Source organism: Gambusia affinis, linkage group LG06 (assembly GCF_019740435.1).
Source record: "Gambusia affinis linkage group LG06, SWU_Gaff_1.0, whole genome shotgun sequence".
In the NCBI taxonomy this organism is placed as follows: domain Eukaryota; kingdom Metazoa; phylum Chordata; class Actinopteri; order Cyprinodontiformes; family Poeciliidae; genus Gambusia; species Gambusia affinis.
The window spans coordinates 12,056,257-12,073,793 of NC_057873.1; the positions used below are offsets into that span (position 1 = coordinate 12,056,257).

Below are 17,537 nucleotides of genomic sequence, written 5' to 3' on the forward strand. Positions count from 1 at the left end.
AGGAAAAAAAATTCCTATTTATTCGGGGGATGGGAAATTCCTATCACTTGAGTTTGGTTTCATACCTGACTTTGCAACACTGACTTAGGTTCCCACAATATCAAAATTAGCCATTTATATTTGCAATATATTATTATTCTGAATGATTAACTTTTTCCCCAATAAGGGTATTAGCTTTCAATCACAAACAAAAATTATACTATTTTAAAGAAGAACACCAACATGATAAACACCTGCTCCTTGTACTAAACTTTACTTTGTACAAAGGATTTGGGCACCTAGCTATCGAGAAACGATTGCTTCCTGGAGTTGTGGACTGTGTTGAGGTTTACATTTTACCCTACTGCTACATTTAGCTTTAATGTGTGTAATGCACCAATCAGAGAAATTGCCACAGATTACCCATGCCGTAAACAACCATCCTCCACTGCAAATAGAGAAGTGCAGAGTCGAACAAGATGACAGTTAATATTAATTCAATGCTTAGATGTGTGGCCAACATGGACTGAATGGCATTGTTCACTTCCTCTGCTGCCATCGCTAAAATTACAGGCAGGCTTCCAATTCTAAAATAGTACAGAAAATAGACGTATTTCATAACTTCCGTTTGCCGATTGGCCTGGTAGAAAATCTACTGGAGGGAATCCAACTTAAGGGGAGAAAGCACAGACTGTGCTGTAATCGAAATTTTATTTGAGTGGAATTTCACAGGAAGGCAATAGCCAAGATAGAAGGAAAATGACAAAAATCAGAAACTAAACACTATCCTACTGCTGAAATGCCATCAGGACCTGGAGCTTTGATAAGCTGCAGGCTAAAAGAATTAAAATAGCATGAACACAAAAACAGTGAACAAAATATAGTCAAATATAATTGCTGTCTTTGAATGAATATACATTTGTCACTGTGGCTTAATATTAATATAAATACAATCTAAAAGAATCCACCTATCCAAATATTCTAGTCTGCTGGACACCCCTGTGAAGTCTGACATGATCATTTCATCAGAAGTTTACAAAACAGTTCCACTTTTACACTTAAACATCTGTCGTGCCTCATTTTCTCTTCTGTGGTGTGTTGCTCTGACAAATGTGTGAACATAACAGTCTAAAGTTTAGATCTGAAGCTCAACATCAGAGGCCTTCTAATTATTTAACTTCCACCTCACACAATTGTCATACAGGCTGTGGACATCCAGGGATTTCACATTCAGGTTAAAACTGAGAGAGGTTGTGCTGATTACTAAACTGATCCAATATGATTCACCCCTCCCCCCAGAAATGATCCCAGGTATTTACAATCATATATGATTGGCTTTTTTTTTTTTTATCCACTGTTCAAACAAAAAAATAACAACGATAATTCCCATGTAGATAGGAATCATGGATCATGGTGCTGAGGCATGTTCCTCCTCCCTTTGCCTTCTTGCCAAGGGAGATTTATCATCTGATAAATATCTTTAAATATTCAAGGACTGTTTATTCTTGGTCATTGCCTCTTTGGGTCTTAAGAAGGTTTGATTAAATTTTGTATTGCATTTTGAAAATCTTAGTTAACCTTGACAAGTAATTGATTTTTCTTGAAAACGTCTGCTGCTTAAATTAACTTGGTTGGGTTTAGTTTTCAGGTTAAAGAAATAAATTAATTAAATGTCTGAAAAATTACTTTTGAATTAAGGAAGGCTCATGTAGTATTTGGAATAGAGTGGTGTTGTACATTTTAAGCTCACCTTTATGTCACTAAATAACAGATAAAGAACGTGGAGCAGAGGGAAATTCCTTGCAAAAACTCTGAATACATTTCAATAATAATAATAATTTAAAAAAAACATTAAGATCCTTTGCTTTCATTACAACTGGTTTAAACATGACTGAAGTGATCCTTATGAACAAAAGCTACTATTGCACCTTCCACTGCAAATGATTCATGCTGTTTGGGTTTAATTTAACTGCAAAGTTTTGATGGCATTCATCGAATATTTGTCCTGGAAGATGGAAAATAAATTGCTGGAAAAAGAAGAAACTGAAAATCTAGCAGTCATGTGTGAGCTCAATAAGAATGTAGAGTAAAAATGAATCTATGCAAGAAGCCTTAAGAGTCCAACATTATCCTGCCAGTTTGGAACAGGCGACTCTGGATTAGACAGTTTTGTGGGTAAATTCATCTCAGGATAAAAAAATTAAGACTCATTGTGAGACCCACATCCCTCATGGATTAGCAAAAAAATGCTAGTGTAAAGCGACATGAGAATTTGCAGCTCCAATACTTAACACTTACATTGGCAGTTTTCATTGTATCATAGCAAAGTCAGTCATTGTTGATTCTTCAGTACAATTATTCATGTACACATCTATGCCACTGAGTTTTTCCGAGATTTTGCTCGATTTCCTAAAGTGACCATTCAGAAAGGCAGAGACCTCATTTTCTCCCCTGAGGGTTCACCTGCCAGGTTGTTCCCAGACCGTTAGATTCGATTTCTTCCACATCTTCTGTCTGATCAATGTCTCCCTCCAAAATAAGACCCCTAACCATGTTTGCTATGTCAACCATGTCCGAGTGGAGATTTTTTTCAGGCCTTATTGAGTAAAATAATTGACACTACAGTGGGTCAAAAATGGCAAAATATCAGATAAACAGTGTTAGATGACTGAGAAATACAATGCTGTCATCCAATGATTCATAGAAATGGTTTATTTGAAACATCTTTAAGAATACTTATTTTCATTAACCTAAAATAGTTTAGGAAGCTTGTACAAACATTCACATAAAACTAGTAAATGTAAAGTGTCAAAAAATGCTCAATCCATATTGTGTTTCAAGCCCTGGATAAACCCACATCCTTTTCACCAGTTTGTTTTGTTTTGGGGTTTTTTGCATAAAAAAAAAAACACAAAAAAACAAAACAAATCTCTCAGAACACAGCAATGGTTCAATGAAGCATACTAGAAAACAAGAACACACACTTTATTATTAGCTAAACTATCACGACACTCAAATATGCTTTTAAACACTCCCTTGCAATGTATGATAGACTGTTATAGGGAACTGCATCGACTGTATGATCATTTAAAGAGTCACAGCAGACTCTTTAAATGTCTGTCGTGACATTGTCTGTCTACTTTTCAACACCAACAACAAGCTGCTTCAGAAGTGATGCCAAAATACATCCTGATTTTGGACAATCTACTATACCAGCACAGTACATGCAGATTTGTAAATATAGAGTATTATTAGAAGTTACATTGTAAGACCATAACATCTGAACCTCATGACTTATCATTCAAACCAAGCGGTCACATGACGTGAAAAAAAACATGCATGTGGCAACTGTCAGAGTCAAAACAGTGCAATGTAGTAGGGAACTGCTGATATTACAGTGATCAAATTACAATCCCTGTTAGCACATTGTTTACACCCACTGCAAGATTACACACAGAACCCCCACAGAGGACATTGAAATCAAGATGAATCAAATATGTGCTTTACAGAAGTTTCCATGTGTTCTTTACCTGTATTTGAAGTGCCACGGGTTAAGGTAGCGCAATCCAGAACATAGCACGGAAAAGAAAAAGAAAGAAAGACAAATTAGTGAGCAGAAAAATGAATAACTAAACCAAGTGTGAGTACAAACTCCTTGATGCACAGGATTATAAGATTTGTACAAATTGAAAAAAATGACACCACTTGCTAGAATATGAATCACGTAGAACTTGGTTGAAAAGGTTTATTTTTTGATAGACATCAAAAACCTGTACACATACATTTACTAAAGGCTAAAAGCCAAATTTTTGCACTTATGTCTCATTCCACCCAGACAAACAGCTCATGGCCAACTGAGGTGATGCCTTGAGGGGTAGAAAAGAAAACAGGTGGTTAACTTAACCGGGTTCTTGAAGGGATAAATGTATAAAAATCCCAGTAGCCTACATTCATAACAAAAAACCCCCAAAAAAACCCGCATTTGACAGTTATTTATAAAGTGCTTGAAAGTATTTGACTAAAGGTCTGGGATGTTTCTTTTGTGTGCTCTTTTTTTTTTTTTTTTTACTGTGTTAAGTAGCCATTGTTGACCATTTGTCAGTGACAAAATGAACTTGGAAATATAAATTTCAAACAAGATTCAATCTTATATTCTAAGAGTGAATGATGTTGCAATATGAAAACAAAGGTCAACAAGATGAAGAACAAAAAAAAAGGAAAGATACAAAAAAAATCTGCTTTTCTGCTGAAAGGTTGATGTTCCTTTATTCCAGTAAGGGAAGATATTGCTGTAAAAACGCTCATTTTGATAGGTAATTGCATGTAGAGAGTTGTAGATCTCAACTACTGCTCAACTGAATTTCATTGTTAGCAGTTGACATTTCACTTTAACTTAAAATTTCTAATTTATTGTGGCAATTGTGTATCAAAGAAGGATAAGCTCTACTGGGTCTGCCGAGAGAAGACCCAATATAGTTTTAGTAATTCATTCAGTTACCTTTTCATGATCAGGAATATTTATTCAGTGTACACATGCTGGTCTTTCCATCCATGACCACATTTTCATCCTTCAAGTGCTGAAAATATTCTAATACGTCTCAACTGTGCATAGAAAACATCAATAAGAAATTATAGTTTATCTTCATCACAGCTCTGTGACTGTAAGATCACCTTGGTCCTGCCACACAGGAGCAGCCAGCCATCTGTATTCCTCCAGTTATTGACAACAGAATTTAAACTGAATGATGAGTGGCATTAAGACTTTTTCAAACAAAATACAGCAAATATTACTTTATGCGGATGTCCTGCAGAACGTACACATCAATGATGGTGTAACATTATCAAGCTTCAGGTTGTCGGCACGCATTTCTACTCATGTTTGATTTGAGAGAGACCATTTGTAAGAATACTGGTCAGGATGTCACAAAATCCAGCCCAAAACATCATGGGTTATATGAATATGATTATTTTGTATGCATTTTGTTTGGAACAGCACAGGAGGCAACTTTGTGCAAGACTCTTTATAAAATTAAGTTTGTACCGCTAAAACGTCGTTCTATATTACCAGGTGAAATTAGTAACATAATGTTAAATACAAAGCTAACAGTTCCCACCCTTCTACAATCAGAAAGAGCTGCTTACCTATGATAAACTATTAATTTCTTCTAATTTTCCCCCTATTTTTTAAGTTAGAAAGTGCCCTAATCATATTCTTTACTTCATTTCCTTCACAAAAACACAGCAAATTGTTGTCTGTGTTTAGTTTGACCATCTCCTCTCAGTAGAAAACCTTATTTGAAACAATGCAAAAGTGAAATCTAACTGAAGCACAAATAGGTAGAAACTTATTTACTGCCTCAGTCTGTTAAAATAGCTCATAAAATAAACCCAACTTTTCTGCTCAAAGAAATGATTTAAAGAATTTTACTATTGACCAGCTGTCATGATGGGCGAGTAAACCAACAAAACAAATTGAATAATATATTAGAAGCTTTTCTGAATATTTCCCTGTGATATTTATTAAATTGTGTTTATAGGTATAATATTGTTGTAAGGATCAAGTTTAAAAATGTCAAAATATGATTACGACTTTGGTGACAGGGGTCCCCAAAGTCAGTCCTGGAGGGCCGGCCTCCTACATGTTTTAGTTCTCTCCCTGGTGGCACCAGCAACCTTTTCAGCATGTCAATGTTCTTCGTAGGCCTTCTAACGAGCCATCATTTGATCCAGGTGTGTTTAACCAGGGAGAGAACTAAACCATGTAGGAGGCCGGCCCTCCAGGACCAACTTTGGGGACCCCTGACCTATGAGCTACACACATGGAGCTACACCAAGCTTTTGGTTATTCTTGAAATGCCTGTTGAACATAAATCACTTTGCATCAGATGCTTCTCTCATACTTCATTTCTACTTCAGATATGACAAAAGACAGGACAGGGTTCCTTATGTATCGCAAAAATTGGACTGAACAAGAGTGCCAAAAGATTACCATTTTCATCCATCTATCCATTCTATAGTGCCAGTTATTAGCATTTGTTTGCCAACTGCTCCTGCTGCTAGTCTGGTGAAGCTCAGTGATGAAGGCCTAGGGGAGGAGTGGTGATGCAGAAGCTCGGCTGGAGAATGACATTTCAAGGAGGAGTTTTGTAGAAGTAGGCAGAGCTTTGCATGAACATGCATGAAATAATTAAAGCGACATTTCAAAGCAACACTCAGGCATAACAGAACTTTAGGATGCATCTCTTCTTGTCCGTCATTTTTTAGCCAAGCTGTGGGAAACCTTTTTCAGAACATTGTGATATAACCTCTGCATTGATGTCCTTTCTGTTTTGTCTCTTGACATTTTTATAAAAAATGAATTCAGATAATTTTTTGGTAAATCACTCGCTATAAGTTGTCCCAAAATTGTCTGAGATTATTAATCTGTTAATAAACTTACCTTAAGTTCATAAAATTAAAGTAAGCTGTTTATTAAAACCACAGCTATTAACTGCCGAGATGATGCCTTGATAATAGTTATGATGGAAATCTGAATTAATTCTGTCACAATGATTTTGATCTTTCACCATTTATTGCCAGCAACTACATCACCACTAGTCCAGAAAATATCAAAAGCAAAAATGCTCATTTGTGAGGCATGTATTTAAATAATGATACCCTAGAATATCTTGTTCCTCAAACAATTTCTGAACCTGAGTTGCAGGAACAAAGAGTGCTTTTTCTTATTGAGAACAGGCACTGATATTAAGGACTTTGATATGATAAAACAAATGACAACTTGGATGAAAGGATCCCCCGAGTTCAAATTATATTCAGTATCACACTTCTTGAAACGTTTCACCATAGCACATCTTGCTGTACTATTGCTATTTATTAACCAGAACTTGCCTCAGAAAGAAAAGTAAAACCTAAACAAATTGGCAACAAAATGTCTTGAATGTAATCTTTTGAGCAAAGGGCAGAATATAAATCCACGGAGAATGGGCCCAGTTTAATGGGCTAATGTCATCTATGACAGAGCATACCAAATCAAAAGCCTAATGTTTAAACATTTTTACTTCTAACAGCTAATGTGAAGGCCTCAGGCTGCTCAAAGCAGTGGCAAAGTCAGGCACAACAGGAGGCTGGGTGCTGTTGATGTGTGTGCAGCTTCATGTTCTTTCACCCCTCCAATGTTAATGTGAACTCTTGCTTCTTCCACTCCCTCTTTCTACCCCTGATAACTCTCCATTAGGGAGCTGGCAGATGTGATCAGATGTTGCTGTACCAACTTATTTCCGGTGGGAATCAATGGTAACATTTAATCAAACGGCTGAAAGCTAATGGTCTTAGTGGAATCTGGGTTGGGACCAGGGCACACACTGACTCAGTTCAACATCAGACAGGAGAATGACTGGGAGTGGATTGCATTTAGAGCAGTAATCTTTGGATAAGCAAGAACCATACTCACCCCCCCCAACCCCCATAGAATTACTTATTCCAGCACCACAATGGCAGAAATTGCAGATAAAACTTGCATGAAGTTTGTGACCAAAACAAGGATAAAAACTGTTGATTTCTGTTTAAGAAATCAATTTATCCCATTCCATATTATCCTGAGACTTTAAGATAAAGTTCTGAAAATATTAAGCTGAACAACAGTAGCTGCGCTTCCCTTAACAATAAAAATGTGCATACGGATAACAAAAATTAATTTACTTTTTGAAAACACAGCAATTTCAGAAAAAAAAAAGTTTCTGACCTAGGATAAGGTGACTTTTCAGCTGTATCAAAATGTATTTATTTAGTAAAACTGCAATGGAGACACTTTTTTACGTGAGTTAAGTGCAACTACTGGCAAAAATAAGATGACAGGAAGTAGGAGGATGATCTTTTTTTTTGGACAATGTGAAGCTGGTGCCATTAGAGGTCTCAACATTGCACAGTTCAAAGAAAGCTGCGTCATTTGAACGCATTGAATCCATAGCTTTTATGTAAAATCACCTACTACAATTTCCCCAAGATGCAGCATGCTTAGCTGCTGTCAAGTATACGACGCCAACATCTCCTCTGATGGATGATTAGATGAGCTCTAGGCCCATTGCTGAATTATTACTACATCACATGTAAATGTTTGCATCTGTTGATGCCATGATTTTAAATGACTTAACATATGAACAAGCTTATTCACAAGTAATCTTAATTTAATTTCTTATTTATTGGAAACAACAGTTGCGAAATTGTGTTGTTGGTAACTTGCAGAATATAGGCAAAGGTTTGCACATATTTGTAATGGAAATGCAGCTAGAAACAGATGTCATGTTCCCATTATTATTACTACTGTATTTTTCCTTGTTTGCACAGCCTCCTTCTGTCGTGCCTTTATGGCTCCACCTGCTTATCTCCAGGCACTTTACTTTCAATATCCAACTCAAAGCATTCCAATGAGCATCTGTTGACAAGAATGTTTACACCAAAACTTCATTGTGGAGACACTTTGGATTAAAAGAGAGAGAATTTATGTTACACATAGTAAAACCTATGTTAAAACTATATATTTTTTACTTAAGCAGCAGGGACCACTAATAAGTGCTCCCAAAATTTTAATATTACCAGTCATTTCACAGAAAGGAATTCAGATTTGTCCACAAAATACAGCACCATCTGTAATGTTCTCAATATATAAACCAAAAGACACCTATAAGGAAGTACCCAATATATTTGCTATGCAATGAGGTTCAGTGTTATGACTAAAAGATTTTCAAGCAGCCATTTCAAAATGGGAGCAAAATGTTAAAAGTACATTTTAACATCAGTTTGTCTTTATACTAAAGCAGCCCCATCCCAAAGTGATTCATCTTATAGCACCAAGTCAAGCCAGTCACCACTGATAATCAGCCTGGTCCACCTTTATTCAGATAACAGCTGTAACACTGATCGGGTTTCCATTTGTAATGTAAAAATCTGTCTGCATTTTTTCTTTTAAATAGACGACACTCGTATGAAGAAAAACAAGGAAAATAAATTGAAACAAATATTACTGACCGATATTGCTTTGCTTAACTGATTTAAAACTGATTAGTTTTACTTGTATAAATTTAACAGGGTCTGTTCTCTTGGCTTGTTAGGTCTTTACAAAAAAAAAAAAAATTAAAATTAAATTACTGCATAACAAGATTACTCAGAGTGTTCAGAATCTAAGTGAGTTGTTATTTTAATTAATATGAAAGATGGAGGCACAAATCCTAGCAGTGACCAGTATTCTGAAAAGGCCATTTTTGGGCCAGTTTCCATTTTAAAAATCAGTGAATGTATGTTTGATATTGCCTAAAATTCTGATAAAATAAGAGCTCCATACTAACAGGCAAGACATATTTACAAGTTTAAAAAGTTAAATAAATAAGCAACAATAAGCTCTGGTACAGCTATTCAGACTGTTTTAGTTTAAATATACTGCCCAGATCACAAAGAAGAAATTGATGTTTAGTCTGAAGCACATCAGGTATGAAGCTGTACCACAGATTTAATTGCCTGCCTTAATCCGCACTCTCACTTATTCATGACTTTTATAGAAAACATTTTTTTTTTAAAAAGAGCAAAATCATTCTCAAGCAATATTGCCTGTGAAGAAATAAATCTATAAGTAGCAGAACACCACATCAGGTGAGACAGCGAACACCCGACCTGACGTGTAAATGTGCATTGAGGGGTCAAAGTATCTTATAAAGTGATATTTCATCCTGTTTGTCATCGCATCTGAAAAGTCAAGTAAACAAAAACAAGTAGAGAGAAACTCGACTCTGCCACCGTCAAGGTTGTAAACAAGGCTATACAGAACAGAATTAAATTGAAATATAAAAGAACTGTCATTGTGCTGTTCTTGAACATAAATCAAGAACTATATAGTCAAATTATTTATTTGGATAAATGATGGGCAATGATTTTATCATCATTACTGTACAAAGGATTATTCTTATAACATCATACTTTGGTTGTATGTATACAATATAATATTTTCAATCAAAAAGCCTAATGCGCTTTTTTGTTTTAATGTAGTTAACAGGAAGGTTTGATTATGTGTTTGGGCCTGCCAGGTCTGACCGGCATCCTCCCCCACCACCGGAGCCAACTCACCACCAGGTAGTGGTCAATGGACAACTCCACATCTCTCTTCACCCGAGTGTCCAAGACATACGGTTGCAGATCTGATGAAACGATGACAGAGTCAATCATTGAACAGCAGCCTATGGTGTCCTGGTGCCAAGTGCACGTATGAACACCCTTATGCTTGAACATGGTGTTTGTTACGGACAATCTGTGACTAGCACAGAAGTCCAACGAGAGCCTACGGGTAGGGGGACGGATCCTGACTGTCGTTTGTGCTTATGGGCTGAACAACAGTTCAGATTACCCACCCTTCTTGGAGTTCTTAGAGGGTGTACTGGAGAGTGCCCCTCCTGGGGACTCCCTTGTTCTGCTGGGGGACTTCAACGCTCACGTGGGCAATGACAGCGAGACCTGGAGGGTGTGGTTGGGAGGAACAGATCCCCCGATCTGAACTCAAGTGGTGTTCTCTTGTAAATTACTAATTGTATTAATAATTGGCTTTGGCATTAATTAAGTTAGCTAGTAGCACCAAACCATTGTTGCACAACAGCAATAAAAGACAAGAAAGACAACCTTTAAGCTCAAACCATCAACACCCAATCAGCATCCAATCGGTTTCTCCTGTCAGAGCTACTTTGCAGATGTTTGTTTGTTATCTATACTTGGCAATACACAAAAATGAAGCAATGTATTGAAAGGTCAGCCTACTGTATTAATGCTGATACCAGGGGACACATTTAAGATGAGAAGATGTTACTGTGATGCTGCGCTTGTTGTGAAAAGGTTTGGATCCTAATTTGTCATGCTAATTTAGCTCTATCCCCATAGTGAAAACCCCAGTGGAGTCAGACATGAAGAAATGTGTGTGTGTGTGTAGGTGGGTGGTGAGTGTGTATAACAGACAGAGAACACTACAGGTGTTAACACTGAACTTGATGCATAAAGACTTTGATAATTTATTTCTTGCTCTTATTCGAGTGAGCTGCTGTATAAATAAGGCAAGTATCATATTCTAATGTAAATGCTTTTATCACAATTTTTGCTTTGAAAGGTTCATAGTCCAGCATTAGAATTCTGAAGTCCTCATGAGAGAAGATGGAATGACTGATGGCATGGGGAATTAACAGTGTCTTCTGAAACCTAGGTAAAAGACTGACAGCTTCTTTAAAAACTTAATTGTAAATAATTTCATCCATCTGCCATCCTGAGATTTAAATAATTTTGCCAGAAGCCATGGACTACACCGCAGCAGGTATTCAGTTTGTGTTTGAATGTTGCTAACCTCATGACCCCGCAAAAAATGGATGACTGAAGCAACTTACTCAGGGTTCATAGACATACATACATCCTCCTCCTCTGACAATTTAGAGGTTTTGTAGATATGTGAAATAGCCAAACAGTTCTGAATAGCTATCATAATATTGTTTAAGTCGAAAATATTTTTCAAGTTCATAAGTCTAATGATTACATTTTCTGTTGATCATTTAAAAAGAGACCCATTTTGTTGCTTAGTAAGGTATGTTCTGGTTCCTACCTACAAATAAAGCCATCCTACTTGTAGAAATAACTCACAGGAAGCTGGACCATTTTGAAAAACAAAGGGTTACAAGCCCTGCTACATTTGGCTGAGGACGTATGAGTCAATAATAGTTTGTCGCGTGAATCAACTCAGTGTTTATAATGAACTGCCGGGAACAATTGTGTTCTTCTAGGTGATGTACACAGGACAAAAGAACAAATTCATATTATGAAGAGATGATTGCACCATGAGAAACATTTGAAGTACATGGTAGACAAACAGGAACATAAGGTGGCACTAGGTCTCATTGTTGCCCTGTGTTTGACTGGCAACATGTCCAAGGTGCAAAAGAAGGTACCAGCTTGGATTTAACGCAAATAGCTTTACGCCTCCTATTGGATAATTAGAGCATGGGCACTTATATTCCAGCTGGCAACAATTTATTTAACCCTAGCTAATGAAATCAGCTTCCCATTTTCTACACCACTATGTAGAAAGGCATGTGTTGTGGAAAAGATGTTGTTCTGTTTAAGAAAGGTCAAACCACTGTTATGTGTTAAACAGTGAAAACATCTAAGGACTTTGCAAAAACTGCTAAAAATTGGGTAAAGAACTCCTCATAGCAATAATAAACCGATGAAAATGGAGAGCCATCATCTTTATGGAAGGAATGTAGACTAAAAAAAAAATGTAATGATTGTCAGTCACTCTGGGTTATGTTGATTTGTAAAAGCAAGAGCAAATTAATTATGCAAAGGGAACTTAAGGAACTGAGAATGAATAGCAGTGTAGCTACAAGAAAAACTAAAATCTTTGAGGCTAACAAGATAAAAAAAAAGCCTTTAATTCGATAGGTAGTATGAAGATTGGACTCTGGAACAGGGCTGTAATCAAAGCCAACGATGATGCAATGAGAAATGTTTTTTTTCTTTTTTGGTGGAGACTCTTGCCAGGCAGTGCAGATAGAAACAGAAAAAAAAACAAAAAAAAAAAACTAATCAGAGTGATGGAGAATGATTCAACAAGATGAGTTCAAAAGGAAAAGGAGGCGACAACAGGTGATATGCAAGTCAAATGTAGGAAGATGTGGCATTTGGTGTGAACTAATGAAGGTTACAGTAAGAGCTAAAAGCCAATCAAAGAACTGAGATAGATAGTCGTGGGAATTTTAAGCAAGGGTCTTTTGTTGAGTAAAACTGTTAACGTTGTAAGGGAAGCAGGGCATCATGAAAAGCAGTACCCAATAAGTTGTTGGTTTCAGTAGAACAGCACTATCTGAATGAAAAACATTCCATCTGCACACCAAGGAACCAATGTTTGTAGGCTAAAATTTACATTTAAGTTATATTAAAAATGTTAAATATTTAAACGCATTCAAAAGCACAAAGTGGCAAGTCATAATACACGCTTAGCTATGTGGACAACTAAAGGCAACATATTAATGAGATGTGAAAGCCTGACAGTCTCTCTGTGGCGCACGCTTCCTGACACCTCAGTATGTGTCTTGATTTAAGCAGAGCAGGAAAAAGCTCATCATGTTCACCGTTGTCAATTCTTGTTCCAGCACTCAGCCTGAAGTGTTGTAGAGTGTTCAGACTATTTAACTGAAAGCTAAGCATACCGAGTAACAACTCCAACATCAGATATAGATACATTTCCTTTTAGAGTAGACTCTCTTACAGTAATTTATGTTGAGATACAAGTACAAAGGTAAATGCAGGGGTAATGAAATCAAAATGAATTCCCTTTTTCGGTTTATCATGTTACCTGGCTGCTGCAGGTTTTATTCCCATTTCCTGTGGCACTTCCTTGTCATCTTCAAACACCCTCATAGACCACATGAATCACACACTCCAAATGTATGGACTCCCTCAAAGAGTTGTGCCAAACTAAGTCCCATGACTTGAAAGTGATCAATCCAAACAGATGTGCAAATGCCTAAGAAGCAAAAGGAAATGCAAGATGGCAAAGTGATTCAAACAGATCTGAAGCTTTACACTGAAGCTAAGAGCCCAGTCAACTCTGCTGAAGCAATCACCTGCCCCATCACCCGTCAGTGTTGTTTTCCTCTGTGCCACAAAATGCTACCGTTCACAGAGACCTCTAGCAGCTCATCTCCTACACTCATCAGCAACTTAGTCAGATTGAAGACAGCGCTTCTGTCGCACAGGGTGAAGTCTGGGGCTTCACCGCGGCGCCTGCATACTTCTCTGCCTTGTCAGGTGTTTTCAGGGGAGAAAGAAACTCCTTCCTTCTTAGATCCAGTTAGCATCAGACGGAGAAACGCATATTTAAACGTCCACTGTAGTTATTTCCCCTCTGAACTTAGGCAGAAAAAAACCCTGTCAGGTCTTTTAAGTAAACAATAATTAAACGATCCCTTGCCTTGAAATCCAAAGAGGAAAGCGATCCCGGTGATCCAAGCCGTGGGTATCCAGAAGTAACGCATGGTATCCGGTTCTCAGGTGCAGTTGCTCCACGCTCTTGACAAAACTCAGTCTCCAGCAGCAAGTTCCCAGAAGAGAGAGTGCTGCTGGTGAAGCCGAGCGGAGGAAGGAATCCTAGTCTGAGGGGAGCTGATGAAAGCTGGAAACCCGATCGCTGCTTTTACTGCTACTCTCACACGGAGAGTAGCGACCCCTGCTGAAGAGCGCACCGAGAGAAGGACAAGTTACGTGTTTCAGTGGGAGGGTGGATGAGGGGGGCAGAGTGGAGGGATTCCCTCTTGAGGTTATGTTTGAAGTCAGTTACAGTTAAGCCCATAACTATTCATACTCCAGGCAGATTATATGAAGAAATTATTTCAGCTATTTTCATGTTTATGTGCAAGAAAAATCAAACATCTCTCGGAAGACAAGTGTAAAGTGTAGTAGGCTATATCAAATTAATAATAATAATAATTTAGATGTCGATAGAAGTGATTCATTCCATTTTCAGACGTGTTTTTGTTTAACCATTTCAACAGCTTTTTGCATGTTACACTGGTTTGACAATGTAGGTTATGGTGATCTCCAAGTCTTTAACACAATGACTATGGAGAACCGAAACTGACAAATTAAATAAATAAATAAATTAATTAATTAATTTAAAAAAGCAGAAATATATAAATGGTCCAATAAAAAAAATACAATAATTGACCATATTTGTTTACTTTAGTTCCAATTATACATTTAAGCATATACTATAAATTGTATTGTTTATAAAATGTATAACATTCTACTTTTTGATGCATTTGTTAATTTTATTTTTCCTGTGTTCTTTTTAAATCTTTTCAGTCTTCTATTTTAAACACATATTAATAGTAACAGCTCCAGAGATAAGGTCCACTTCAGAGGAACACAAAAGCCTTATAAAACATTATTCTAAATGATCTAAAACTGTTAAGATGTACTAACACAAAACATATTTACATCCCCCAAACCCATTTTTTTCTTATTTTAGAGGATCCACACTCCTGATTATCTGCATGATTATCCTGATTGTAAATGCTTCTGATCAAGTATGGGATATGCTGGGAGTAAGAATTAATGTAAAAGTAAATAGGTATCTTAAGGTTTTCTTAGCATTTGTAAACTTTACTGTAAATCTTTTTTGCAGCTCCAGTTTCTGCTTTGCTATGCTGATTGTTTTTGTCCTAAATAAGGAACTCTTCTGTCTATTTCTGGGGACTCCATCCCAGTGGTTCCCTTCGTAGCAGACCCTTAGCATTTCATCTTCATCTCTATTGAGATAATTTGATTTATGACTGTTGTGCTCTCATTAACTTGAACTATCTGCAGCTTTCTGGTCTGAAAACTCCTTACAGGCTCCCTTCAGACTTTGAGGGTTTGTAAGACTTTGGTTTCAACAAAGAGTGAGATGATACTAGAGCAAAATGGCACTTCCTAGTTCAGATAAAGTTCAAGTATTTTGGATGGTGGGCCTCTGCTTGAACAAATATGGAGCTCATTACCAACAAGAGTGACCCTACATACAGAAAGAAATCAATTTATAGCTGCAAAACATTCAAATTAATTAAGATGAAACAAAAACTGATAGACATGTCTCACTACGTCCTGGCCAATGCATGGGTTTGTTCGATGTGTATGCATTACCTACTGTACTGTAGCAGATCTCAAAGTGAGCAATTATTCAGTTTCTGTATAAACTTGAACTAATGAGCAGATACATGAGCTCAGATGATTTTCTGTAGCTTGTCTTCAATAATTTACAGTTGGTGAATGTACTTCCACTGTCAGATCCTGTCCTCGCTGCACACAAATCTGTGATCAAGCCTTATGTGGGCATAAACAGCATTTGCAATTTTTCCCCCCCAAAACTTTTTTTTTAAACATTTAAATTATACAAAATTAGTTCTTATACATGAAATAGTGTTTGCTGGAATAGTTTTAAATATGACACCCAAGTTGTATTTTTTGCAGAATAATTTTTAATTGACATTGGATTTACCATATTTGCCTCCTTTAAAAAAATATTTTAGCTTCCTCAACTTCCCCAAAGCCAATAAATCTGTCACTCATTTTTGTTGTACTATGACAACTTTACCTGACAATTTTTTTCCTCTTGCAGAACTATGCTCAACATGAATAATTCAAAGCGACACATGAGAAACTGAGCTAATTATACATGATACTGAAAGTCATGAAGAAGAGGATGTGAAATTATGAAACACAGGGAAATATGTAAAATGAACTAAATGGGACATCCCCCAGTACAGCAGTATTGTTGGAGCCAAAGGAGCGTTTCTTCATCACCTCCTCCTTGTCACAGCAGCAACAGATTCACTTTCTTCTAATTACATGAGCTTTTCTCACTTCACTAATTGCTTCATATATTTTACATTAATGTCAACATTCTCAGTAACCAGCAGGGCTGTCTGATGTCATATTTGCTAGCCGGATTTAAAAATGGATACTTTTTCCACTAAGCTCTCAACCTCACAGTCCAGGTCAGAAAATGAAAAGAAGGTCACAATTTGACAGTGCATTAACTCAGGCAACGTTTGGAACAAAAAATAAATTAACTGTGGAAGCAGGAAAATGATAGTTATTTAGACATATTTAAGCTAATTATATATATAAAAAACTGCTTTTGGACTAAAATGGTAAAGGCAAGGAGAGTAGGAAGGCAGACATTAAATATTCATTTGTTCCTGAGTCCTCTGCAACGTGTGAAGTACTGTTAATAAAAAAAAAAAAAAGACAGAAAAAATAAAGTGATTCAGTGTGATGAATTAGAAGTGCTTCACACTTTAAGAGTTGCATCAACTAAGCATTGCCTGCTGTGGTAAAACTTGCATTTACTAAGTTCATTTTCCTTGACCCCTCATATTTGAACATTTCATTTCAGCTACCTTACATTTGTTCAGAAAGTAAAATGGGATGATATCATGAGGCATTTTTAAAGCAAATGCAAAAATGAAGGAAGCATTTTTCAGTGGCTAAGATGAACACATCTCACTTGGTTGCCCATTTATTTCAATAAATATTCTACAACCTCCCATTTTCTGGGTAAACTCTTAAATAAGATAAGACTACTTTTAATAAATCACTAATTTTTTAAAATTTATTTCCATACAGATAATTGAAAAATATTTTTACCTAAAGTTGACAGGCTTTTTTGTTAATTCAAAAGCTTCACTCAGTAGGAAAATAAAGAGTGTTTCAAGATTAGCTAACTGAATGTAGGTCAAGAATATTTAATACAACCTATTTATACAGCTTATTAAAGTTCATGTGCTATTTGCTGCACATTTACCTGTCAAAAATACCAGTGAGAAAATAGTTGCCATTTATTATGGTTATTATTAGAGGGTTGACACTAATGAGATCAATCTGATCTACTTCCCTTACCTCTCCGGATTATTTGTCAAGCTGAAGAAACTCAATGGGACTGTGAATAAAACTGAATATAAAAACTAGTAAAAGAAAGTTGTCTCTATTCAGCTGTGCTA

At 36.5% G+C, this 17,537-nt stretch overlaps 1 protein-coding gene across 3 annotated transcripts in view; it reads right to left on the reverse strand.

Moving 5' to 3' along the window:
- Window positions 1-17,537, reverse strand: part of LOC122832292 (limbic system associated membrane protein) — a 719,104-nt gene that overhangs the window by 336,969 nt on the left and 364,598 nt on the right. Inside the window, exon 1 of one of the 3 annotated variants that reach the window (XM_044118883.1) lies at window positions 13,970-14,216. The exons of the other annotated variants lie outside the window; for them this stretch is intronic. Coding sequence (XP_043974818.1) covers window positions 13,970-14,033 — 64 coding nt within the window. The 5' untranslated portion in view covers window positions 14,034-14,216. Of the gene's footprint in view, window positions 1-13,969; window positions 14,217-17,537 lie in introns of those variants that run through there. 3 annotated transcript variants of the gene reach the window in all.